The sequence below is a fragment of the Corvus brachyrhynchos genome, unplaced genomic scaffold (assembly GCF_000691975.1).
Source record: "Corvus brachyrhynchos isolate BGI_N302 unplaced genomic scaffold, ASM69197v1 scaffold60, whole genome shotgun sequence".
NCBI lineage: Eukaryota > Metazoa > Chordata > Aves > Passeriformes > Corvidae > Corvus > Corvus brachyrhynchos.
The window spans coordinates 2,028,499-2,040,875 of record NW_008236767.1 but is presented as its reverse complement, the minus strand read 5'-3'; the positions used below and the strand labels follow the sequence as shown (position 1 = coordinate 2,040,875).

Here is a 12,377-nt window from a genome sequence, read left to right as displayed (position 1 = left end):
ACTGGAGAGACCACGGTCTTCAAATTCCTCTTCCTTTCCAGCAGCACCTATATGACCTAGTATATAGGTCAACACCATTCTATTTCTCCAGTTAACACACACACACTCCCTGTGCCTTCACTCTTATTTAAGAAGTTTCAGCCCATTTCCCAGTGAGTGTTCAAGAACACATCAATTTACCACCTACTTAGTTGTAGAGAAGCAAGCTTTTATGGGGCTGTGCATCACTGAAGCCACTCTGGCCTAGTTTCACCCTTCCCAGCAACAGTCCTAGGAGGCCACTTAAAAAGCCCTAGAACCGACGCAGATTAGAGCGCAGCCCTGCCCTCTTGCTCACAGTTGCATGAGCACAGCTGCCTCGAAGAGGGCAGGGTGAGTGCCTGCACACAGATAGGAGCTCGCAAAAGCAGTGCTGTCCCCACAGGACACAGCCTACAAGAACTGTGTACCTCCTACCAGCCTTACCAACAGCCCCTGAGATAACGTGCACCTAAAGGACATCTGCTTCCAAAAGTCCTGTTCCACAGAGGTAGGGCATGCGTGTGATGTAATCCACAGTATCCCCATACCATCTTAAATAATGGATATTGGAGGTAGGTTTCCCCTGTGTTCACTTGTTTTCTCTTTTTCTTAAATATGTAAATCATTAAGCTGCTCATAAATTATACACAGCAGAGTTTTTAACACTTAAATTTTTGGCAATAATTTATTTTGGAATTCGTTAATTTTTAAACAGGAAGATCAGAACAATTTCAGAAAACACAGTTCCCATTTAAGTTAAAATAGCTGCGTAACTCATCATGCCTAAAAAAAGTACCACACAAAATCTAACAAGCTCTTTAAACCAGGGGGAAATCAAGCAACTGACTGCAAATGAGTGCTATTGAGTAATTAAATAATTATTTTTTAAAAGCAAAAACTTGTTCAAGTTCTATTCCTCCTGAATTTTTAATGAGTGACATTTAAAAAAAATAAATTATTGGCTGGGAATCTCACAATACTGCTTTGCAAGCTTCCCCAGAAAGTTTTGGAAATGATTTAAATTCAATCATTAACATTCATTGTATCCCTCTAATCCTAAATATCATATGGAAGACATTAGAGAGTCATTGACACTGAGTATACTCTGTGTTGCATGACCTCAGGACAACATGCCAGTTCCTTGAAACATGCCTCGGTTACAGAGTGCAAATGGGATCAAGCCATGTTTTAATCATGTTCCCAAGTTGCGCTAGAGACCCAGCCTTTGCAAGGCTGCAAACGGGGAACAAACCAAAACCACCAACGTGGAAACACGCTTTGGCTTCTCAGGCACACTGGGATGTAGAGGAGTGCTGGCAACAGGGTCCTGTAATGCAGATTATAGTAATCCGCACGTAGGAGGTTATGGGTTAATATAGGCATTGAGCAAAATACACCTTCTGAGACATGAAAACACAAATCCTATGCAGCTAACCCACAGAACAAACCGCGTTTGTGTGTATATTTACACGACTGACTTTCAAAAAAAATAGTCCTGCTCACCATTTCTCTGTCTGGCCAAAACCCTTCTTCTCCAGCCCCCCTCAATTGTGCCTCTCATATGGTGGAGAGAAGAGGAGCCGGCTCCCATGGAGCACTGCTCAGGAGGCAGCATGCTTGGCACGCGCTCCCAGCTGCTGCCCAGAGGCTGAGGGGTGCAGTGCCCAGTCCCTGGAAGCAGAACACCATGGACACCCTCCACAAGCCAGGAACGACCCTCCTCCCTCACACAGCACCAGTCGCAAGGCACAACAGCCCACAGATGCTGCAGTGAAGCTCTCCCCCAAATCCCAAGCCAGAGAGGCAACACAGTCAAAGAAAGAATGACATCTGCCCTACTGTCACACTGCCTGCTTTCCTATGACACCAGGGCGGCAGAGTGCCAACAAAAAGTATATATAAAGGGACTACATATTTCCACAGGACGAACACCAACTGAGATATGGTACCAGCGACAGCAGTCACCACATGAGAAACTCCCTGTGGCAGCACCCAGGGCATCTGCAGAGAAAGCATCACAGTCTAAAATTTGAAAATGCCAAACCACATGCTTTCTTTATAATACGGCCATTTATTAAAAACAAGGAAAAAAACAACCCTGCATTCAATCCTTGATCCTTGCATACAAATCCTCAAAGACAGAAGGTCTGTAGGCACTGGGGGCCAGACAATTTGCAAGTTTATAATTCTACTGAGAATTTTCAAATGCACGGAGTGGGGAGACTCTGTATCTCCTTAATCTCATAGGATCACAGAAGTATAGCTAAGACAAAAATTGTACCTTGCTCCAGGCCACATTTGCCTTTCTATCCATTTACCATTTCCTTGACATTATATAGCTTGTACACATTGTGTTGTTTCTTTTTAATTCATATGCAAGCCCTCTAGCTCCTGCCTGACTCTTATTTTGAATATACTCTCATGTAACATTCTAACACTCATGAAAAGCCCTGTAACACATATACTTGGTATTCCTTAGAGATGAAAAACAGCCTTAGTAAAGAAAATTCAGTTACAAGGTACTTAGTCAGAATTCTTTCTAAGAAGCCACCATGTATTCCTTAAAAAAAATAGCATGACTCCTAGGAAACAACTAGTGTCATACTTCATATGAAACTCCTATCCCCCAAACCTATGTGTTTTGCAGATGGGATCCTATGACATTACAACTTCTCCATTATATATTCTCTATTATAATTCATTGATGTATCAAATTAAATGCCCTCTCTAATGCCAATCTAAAGGGAATGCACTATGCCTTCTATTAAAACCATGGTTTATAAATTTCATGCTCAGGTTAAACAACTTTGCAGGAAATCAAACCCAGAGTCCAAAAACTGACAATATGACGTGTCTAAAGCAAAGAGAATTGTATTGCTTTGAGATGCCTGGAGAGATTTTCCCTGTTTAGTTGTCAAAACTAAATTACCAGAGGAGCTGCAGACTAAATTTAGACTCTCTAGGGCTGCACCCATCCATAACCTGGCTTTCTTGGCACATCACCACCACAGCAGGCATTCAGAAAGCTCAGGGGACACTGCACTTTGCTTGGCCTACTTAGCAGAGACAAAAACCACATCTAAGACTCCCAAAGAATACAAATACTTTATGACTAAGCCAGCCTCTTCCTTTGCTGCTCCTCATCCTAGCAGCTCTGTTCCTGTAAGTGGAAATTGAGAAACAGGCTGGTATTGCTACAGCCTGTGTATCACCAAAGCTACTTCTCCCCAGCAATGAGGAAAAGAAGGTCTGATTGCTTTTTCTGTCGTTGTAACTACTGTCACATTAAGCTTCAGATATGCTCTGAATAAAGCCTTCAGTAAAGGCAGAATGTCACATTATTCCTTCTTGCTTAAGCAGTGAATGTCAAAAATTATTGTTGGGTTGGCTGCAGAATGTGAGCACCCATGAGGTCTCACAGCCAGGTGCTGAACAGAAGCACATGCCATATCTAGGTTGCTCCTACCTCCTAAAAGTAACTCCTTCAAGCTTTTAATTCCGATATAGCATCCCCCCCCACTTTCCCTCTCCCACTTTTTTGGCCCGGCACTTAGCTTTTTCTGGCATTTTGATAGCTCCTTATTAACAAAAATGAACAAGAACTGAATAGTCATAAAACAGCATGACTAATCTTAATGCTTTTTTTAAAAAAGAAGAAAATGTCCATACAATTTTACAGTAGGTTATAAAACTTCAGTTACAGCAGCTCTGCAGATCCCTGTTAATGCTGTGAAATGCTTCATAGCTGTAAAGAGTTTCCCACATATTCCTTCCCTTTGAAGTCCCGGAGAAATGCTTGTATTTTATGGAAACGAACATTAATCTGCATGAAAGCTGCCAATGGTTCAAGGAACATCCGCCAAAGAATGCCAGAATGAATGAGTTAGGCTGGCTGTTCTCAAACTGCAGTCCATACCATGCTTCCTGGTGCTCTGCCTGCTAGCTGGCTCATCATTTGTTCTACTGTTCCCTTAGTTTCTCTCTTGAAAGCTACGCTAGAAATAGGCTAAATAAAATACATGTACATGAAATAAATTGCTTTGCATTTACACAGGGTACTATATGAAATGCAGAAAGATTCCCAAAGCTGTTTGTCCATCTGTCTTCAATTGCTACACACGGATGCCTTGCACATGAGAAATGCACTGCACAGTCCCAAACGGGAAGGACCTATTAAGACTAAGATTACTGTGCTCTAGTGTCTGCAATAATCTCTCAGTGTTTTGGTTCATCAGTTCAGAGAGTAAAGTCCTGCGTAACACTAACACAGGAAGTACCATGCTAGAATGCTTCTTTAGATAAGGAACTACTACAGCCCCTTCTGGATTGCAATGCATATGAATGTAAAAACAGCAATGTGTAAGCATCAAGACTACCAAACCAAGTGGGGAAATTCAAATTAACAGCTTTCACCCGTAAAGACAAGCATGTAGAAGCATCAGGTAACAATAACAATTAACACAATCCAGGAAATTCTAAAGGAAGAAAAGATTTAATTTTATACAGAATGGAGTAAGAGCTGTAATGAGACAAGCCTTTTTCAGTTCTTCCCTTGTGGCGTGTCCCAAAAACCTCACTGTAGGTCACAGAAAAAGTTGTGTAAGAAGCTGCGTGATGAAATGGGACAGTGGATTTGTGACAGCTCCCATGCTTTTCCCCTCCTTGCCCCACCCAGCTGAAGTCTCTCTATCTGATCTTCTTACATAACTTTAACTCATTTTATTCTGCTTAGTCAATATTTTCTTAGATCACTTCTCCCCTATTTTCAGAAAGGGTTTTGGTGAAGTTTTTTATGTCTTAGTTGGTTTTTTGTTTGGGTGGGTTATTTTTGTAAGCCCACACACATTTAACTTGATTGAGAACTCACTTTAAAAGCTTCCTTTCAACTATTTATAAGCATTTAAATAGCTACACAGGAACAAGTCAATAACTTGTCTACTATGCTTCCTGTTTCAAACAATAGCAAACTTTGGGTATTTTGGGAGCAAAAGTCTATTTTCTTCTATGTTTCTATCTCCTTCAGTGTGTGCACACATGTATCTATCTCTATCTATCTATAGCTACTCCCTGGGTGAATACTGTCCTTACTTACTCCAAAATAAAATACTTAGGCTAACTTCCCGACATATAAATATAACAACAGCTAAAGACAACATTTCAAGTTAAAGTTTGGTAACAGCTAAAGAGATTATTTCCCATGGTTGATGTCTTTAGTTTTTCAGTTTATATCATTTGCTTACATGCACCCTAACCTGCACTTTTTCAACCTCAATTTTACAGTTGTGCAAGGCTGCAAACATGCAACCCTACTTCTGCAGCTGAGACTTGTTTTTTTTTTAATTCTGAAGAATAGGCTACAAGACTATCAACCTCAAAGGATTATCTATACCTTCCAGGGAATATCTCCAAGACAGAGAATTTACCCAGAACAGTAGGTAAAATCAAATATATGAATATAAGACCTCATTTATGCATTTCATCTGAACCATGAAACAGCTGAAATCTGGTCATGTGGTTCCTCTTCCATGTACTTTGAGCACTGTCTTCATAAGATAAGATAGTATCTTCATAAAATATTCCCAGCACGTTAGTTGAAGTAGCAATCTAAGTTAGATCTCCTCCACCACAAACATCTTCACATTTAAAAATCACAGTAGGAAATCAGAAAGAAATCATTCCCCAGGGGCATGTATATTCACAGTGAAACATCAGCCTTTTTCTGTGTCATTTCTAGCCATCATCTAGTTACAGACCCTGTTGTTTAACACCTATCTTCTAGCTGCCACTCTGATTAACCAAAATGTCTGAAATATTCCAACTAATACCCTTTCTTCAGGGCTCATTACCAAATATACTTAAAACAATAACTCAGTTAGATTTAAAGAGAAACAGGCAGATTTTGACAAAGTTCTGAAGCCCTCACAGCAGCTAAAAGCTCGTTTCCTCAAATCCATGTTTTTTCTTCAGTCACACCTGTGCTTTTCTCCTGTAAACATCAGCAGGGATTTGAGAAACCTCATTAGGAAGGAAAAGGAGCTGGAGAATTTTGTTCATCTGGGGTGCTGGTTCTCTATTTGTCTCTTTTTCAGTTATGTCCACTCTCCATTTGAAAAGATACCACCCCAGTGGCTTTAAAACACTAAAACTTATCACTGTATTCTTTGCTTGCTTAGCCAACCTTTTTATTACTTCTATGTATCTCCTGCTACATTTGTCCCATTCGCCTCTGCCTTTGTTATGCTTTCCCAAGGTACCTTATCTTCCCGTGATTAACACAAACGCAAAAATGCTTCCTGTGCACATACATTTGTCTCTCCTTTCAGAGCAACTGGTTTATGTCAAAGTTAAAAGTTATCTATTTTCAACAAATCAGACTTTTAAAGTGGTTTTAAAATAAACATTTGTAGAGCATACTGTGCTTTCTTACCTGAACAGAGTTGTTCAACTTTTGTGTAGTTTAAAGCTAATATATCATTAACCCATGCAATGATGTCATGTCTGCTCATAGTCTCCTGGGTTATAGAGGTAGAGTACACGTTGACCGCCATTCCCCAACTAGGAAAAAAAGAGAGACAAAAATATTTTTGACGTTTTGATAATTGCTTTCTGAATACAGTGAATATATGCTTCATGCTCAAAACAGGGAAAGAAAAGGTGCAACACTCACAACCCTCTCTTATTTGTTGAAAAAGGAGGCTTAATTTTTATTCTTTGATGATACATAACCTCCTCAACGTCCTCTTGGAATCTATGAACATATTTCTCTGGCTGTCACTGTGACCTTAAAGAACATACAAACCTATGGTACTCTGCTTCATGCCAATAAGGTAGAAAAAAAAACCAGCATCAGACATAGCCTAAAGATACATAGACAGGATCAGAGACCAAAGATTTTGTTACATTGTGCTGCACCAATACAGTGATCTGACATCTGTCATTTTTTTGCCACTGCAGGATGATCAGGCTCCCTAAATCAACATTTAATTTGAGATAACTTCTAAATGAGGATGTAGCTGTTCTACTTACTGAAATACTGATCTCTTACTGGGACAGAGACCTTTTGGATCATTAATTCAGTTCCTAACAGTCACAGAGTGAATATCAGATAATCTCTGTTATCAATTTACCAACCTCTATCGTGAAGGTAACTGAGATTTGCACCCCCAACTGTCCAGCTGGAAAGCTGCCGTGGAGCCTGATTCTCCTAAAACATTAGGAGCATTTCTTCTCAGCTTAAACCCATTTGTTCTTCTGCCAGCATTTTCCTCCAGCCCTAATGGCTTTTTCTTCCCCAGAGCAGATTTCCTAATGCGTTAGGGACAGCACTCAGTGTCTGTTCCAATGCCCAGGTAGTCTAGATCAAACAAATCAATGTGAGTCTCCTATATCAAGTTAAGACATTCAGTGACTGATCATGCCAGCAGTCCTCTTTGAACAGACAGTTTCAAGCACTGTTCAGACAACATTTCACTGAGACCTTGGTAAATGCCACTCTGTCCCTAGTTTTCACAGCTACATCACCTCAGATAGATTCTTCTAGCTAGCAAAGGTCCCTTCCTGGAAGTCAGTAACTCATGCTAGCTTTTATCATGTTCCTAGGTACATAGACTAGGAACACGTACTACTGAACTTTGCTTCCTGTTATCCTACCCGAGTCCCATCTTTCTGTTGCAAGATGTTGCAAAGAGGAAAGATGAGCACACTCAAGTTTATCTCATCAGTAGTTTCAAAGAGCAGAATCGAGTTCATGAAGAGAGTAAGTAATGTTTCCATGAGTAATGGACTTCAGAAAGTCCACTAGAAGCAATTCAAGTATGAGGTGTCTCAGAAACGACCAAAGAGTCAAAGCTGAACGATTATTCTTGGAAAGAATAATATGCTTGGTTTGCTGGGGACTGCACACCTTTGTCTCTAGTGGCACCCTGTAGCTAACACTTATCTGTCTAACTTTGGTGCCAGTCCTGCCATCTCAGCTTTGGACCTCAACTTTCTCAGTCAATGCAAGAGAGCAGGATCTTCTCTGTAGGATCCAAAGTCTGTGTGGACTATTTCCATTGAGAATTTGCAGAGATGTAACCCTTTGAAGCCTGACAGATAATTCTGCAGGGAACACAAAGACTGCAGATTAACCCACAGTTAGGTGTGCTAACTAGGTGGGGCAACCTAGGTAAAATGTGTGGAAAAACCCGCCAGCACAAAACTTGACTTGGTAACATATGAGTGTATAAGCACACAACACAGAGAATACATTTAAATACAAGATTACAAAGTTCATAATACAGGTCACTTTCTAGGAAGCAAATCTCACAAACAGAAGGTTGTTGAAGTTGTTCCCACCTGCTGACATTACGATGCAAGACATAAAATCCACAAATTTGCTTTATGGGGAATTAAAGAAAAAAAAGAGAGAGAAAATAGGGTTGAAAAACTCATGCTCCAGTAGTCACACAACCAGTGCCAGAAATTCATTCGGAACCAGGCTGCCTCCCTACCTCTTTCTGTACAGGCAGCTCTGGAGCACACAAGAAACCAGCCTGTGACAGCTCAGTCTGCCCTGCTCTTCCTGTGGGCTCACATGCAGCACAGCCAGTTGTGTGAACACAGCCCTGTATTCACTGTAAGAGTTAGCAAAGGTCGCTTTCTTGGCACGCACTAAGTGCTTGGATTGAACCAAGCGCTAGGAACAAAGTTTTAGAAACAGGGAGTGCCCTTTTACTCTTAAAACTACACCATAATGGCTAAGCATAAAAGCTTAGCTTCAACATCAGGATGGAAGGCAGTGAGCAGGCAAACAACACCTTTGGTACCAATGGCATCTGAAGTTTGAAACGCATCATTTTTACTTTATTATTTTTAGCCTTTTTATACAGATGAGAAACTAATAGAAGGATACCACCACTGTCACTATTAAACTAACATGTTAGATATTGTCTGTAAAATCAGTTGAAATAACAGCTTAATAATGAATTAAACATTCACTTAGAATTAAGAATAGTGAGCTCAATAATAAACCAACAGTTCAATGCAGAAGAGTCCACTGAATTCTAAAGCAACTAAAGATACTTAGATGATAACATGTAGAATAAAGTTACTCTGATATGTAGTTGTCCCTACTTCAAGAAAATTTTAATTGGCCTCTGAGGCCAGGCAGAGCTCAGAACAACCATCAGCTACCGCTAGTGAAAAGGGAAAGTTCACTTTGTTAAAAAGATCAAGAAAATACACACACACAGAAAGGAAGCAGAACTTCCCTCATCATCTTTTTCCACAAAGAACTGCAGAGAGAAATATCCATCTTTCTGCAACCCACAGGGGAGCAAACAACTTCCTCTGCTGCAGTGCATGGGGTGGAGAACTCCACTGCAGGAAACTGTGAGTAAATGAATAACCTTGAGTTTTACAATGCTACCCTGAAGGATAATACAACTTATGCTGCATCTGTAAATGAGTTATTATGGTCTATGGGTCAAACAAAAGTTCAGACTATTTATTAGAGACAAGTTCAAACTATTTGTTGGACACAACAGCTTCAGATTTGTACACAAGTATGCACAAGGGTGTATGAGTACAACTGTAAACAAAGTCAAGCAAAATTAATCAGAATTTCTGTTAAAAAACTCAGTAACATGCCCCTGCCATTCATTCTGAAGTGTTTTGTTGACATACATGTGAATATTCCACAGCTGCCTCTCTTGAAAGAGTTCACTCTGTCTTTGCATCTCTTGTTCCCCATCCTCCTACTGGTTACGTCCTAAATAAACTCAGCTGGGAAAGGTTTCCTTTACAGTAAGCATGTTCTAATTTGGTGCTCAGATACACACATATCCTGTTTGCCACACAGAGAGACCTTGAACAAAACAAAAAAGAAGGAAAAAAAAAAGAACAAGCAGGTGTAGGTAGCACAGCTACCATGCTCAGCAACAGTCAAGAACCTCTGTGCTCAACATCTACAGCTGGGCTGGGGTTTTCTGCAGGACTTAGTTCCCCAAGTGCTGAAGTACTTTGAAAAATGTGATCCATCTTCAAACACATTAATAAACATGAGTAAGGCAATGCAAGAGAACAGTTGGACAGGTGGAGACACACAGGCCATACTTGGAACAGCCAAGTAGCTAACAACTTGATTTTATGTCCTAACATATTGCTTCTTTCCAATACCATTATTTACATTTTCAACTTTCAGGCTTTCACTTGTTTAGACTGAAGGCTCTGAATCATAGGATTGCAACGAGGCTTACACAAGCCTGAAAACCAGTATCTACCTGGATTCCATAGAGGTGCCTGGTGGTGCTATAGTAACTGAAAGCAGACTGAAGATAGCACATCATACCTCCCACTTCAGAGGGCACAGGGGGAGAGTAAAAACCTCTGGCTGTTACAGCACTGCCTAACCACAAAGGACTCTCCCTTGTGTACATCAAGCCCTAGGAAAGTCTTCACATATTAGTCTAGGCCATTTCAGAAAAACACTTCACACATGCACAACTACACACCACAGACATGAGTTCAGAGGATTAGACAGGTGCTGAAAATCCTGTACATGCTTAAGCAGTTTCCCCAGCTAGAAATATACTGGCTCAGCACGTCTGACGGTAAACATTACACCCAAAAGCCTACTGATTTTTTAAGGCATTATATGCAGCATTGAACATTGAGATATTGGGTATTTTCCACTGCTCTTGCTACAGATAACTGCAGCTGTTACAAGGTGCTATCCAGCTGTTCCTAAGGACAGTTTTGCAAGAAGCACATTTACTTTATTTTTCCAGGGATAAACTAACGGTTGTTGACAGCAGAAGCTGTATCACAACAAACCAGTAATAATGACAAGCCTAGAAGGATTACAGCAAGGAAACTATTTGTAGTGTAAGAACTTGCCATCACCTCTGAACCCACAAGGCCTTCACATTTTCGCAGAATAGGCAAGGTTGGAAGGGACCACTGAAGGTCATCCAGTCCAACCTCCCTGCTCAAGCAGGGCCACCCAGAGCACATTAGGACTGTGTCCAGATGTTTGTTTTTCATTCTCTCTAGAGAAGGAGACTCCACAACTTCTCTGGGGAACCCGTTCCAGTGCTCAGTCACCCTCACAGTGAAGAATTTCTTCCTCATGTTCAGGTGGAACATCCTGTGTTCCAGTTTCTGCCTGCTGCCTCTCATTTAGTACAAATAGACATATTCGTACTAAATAGTAGTACAAAGAGACAAGTAGATACTAAGTTTTTAAATGCAGTGGAAAGTCTGTGTGACAGTACAGAGGAGCCTTCTGGAAGCTGACACCTGATAAGATACTGCCAGTAAAACAAAAGATTTCACACCAAAAATTACTAAAGCAGAAGATAACAGCAGAAAGGCTAAGATCAGGCCGAGTGAGACTGCTGCAGCTGCTGGTGAAAAGGCTTTGTAGATTAAAGCTACTGCAAAAACAAAAAAATCCCCACAGGAGAAACCTGCCATATTCAGTAGCTAAATCCCTGTACAAAGAAAAGTCATCCTTTTATATCATCCTGAAATGACAACTGATTTGCAGCTGGACCTTGCCTGTTTCTTTAACGCTCACTGCACACAGCCTTAGCCACAGTCATTAGAGGCCAGTTATGCTCGAGGTTGTCTTTACTGAAAAGAGTCCTGCGGATGGAAAATCAACACAAAAAGCTCCTATGCAGTGCTGACAACACTGTTCATACTCTGCCTTTTGACTTATGCTGTACTTCTGCAGCAAATACCATGGCATCAGTGTTGCAACTGCAGTGGTATTTGTAGCAAGCAACATAAAGGCTCTATCTAGCCAGAAACTGAATCAGATACAAGATTAATCACAATGAGGCATTGCCATGGGAAAAAAAAAAGAATAAAAGAATCCTGTGATTATAACACTGTGAGAAATTAATGTTTTAAAATGCTGAATGTCAAATCTCTTTTGCACTGTTCCCATGTTACTAAATAGCCCTGAAATGTTAAAAATATTTTTATTATCTGTGTACCTCACCAACTTCTGAATGCCATTTTACATTTATCACACGGATCTGACTTGACCTAAAATGATTTGTGAAGTACTCTACAGAGTCTAGACGAAACTGAGGCAATCCATGTACATTTTATGGCTTGAATATTGCAGGATTATCATTTAACACAGCCAACAGCATATTTTTTATTGTTCTCATTGCACTTCCCTGTTTAAATGAAAGTGAAATGAGAGTAATAGAGATGTATTCGGACTGGATTAGGGAATTTTCTCTTTTGAATTAGAGGCTTCCTGCCAATGCTGGGATGTTCTGACCTACATAAATGTTTATGACAGCTCTAAAGGACTGGTTTAGACCCAAATCTGAGTATCTTTTCTAAAGACTCCTGGC

At 40.4% G+C, this 12,377-nt stretch overlaps 1 protein-coding gene across 1 annotated transcript in view; it reads right to left on the bottom strand.

The window, feature by feature from the left end:
* The window catches only part of MAPRE2 (microtubule associated protein RP/EB family member 2), an 88,142-nt gene that overhangs the window by 30,883 nt on the left and 44,882 nt on the right, over positions 1-12,377 (bottom strand). The window contains exon 3 of the mRNA XM_008644912.2: positions 6,449-6,576. Coding sequence (XP_008643134.1) covers positions 6,449-6,576 — 128 coding nt within the window. The remainder of the gene's footprint in view (positions 1-6,448; positions 6,577-12,377) is intronic.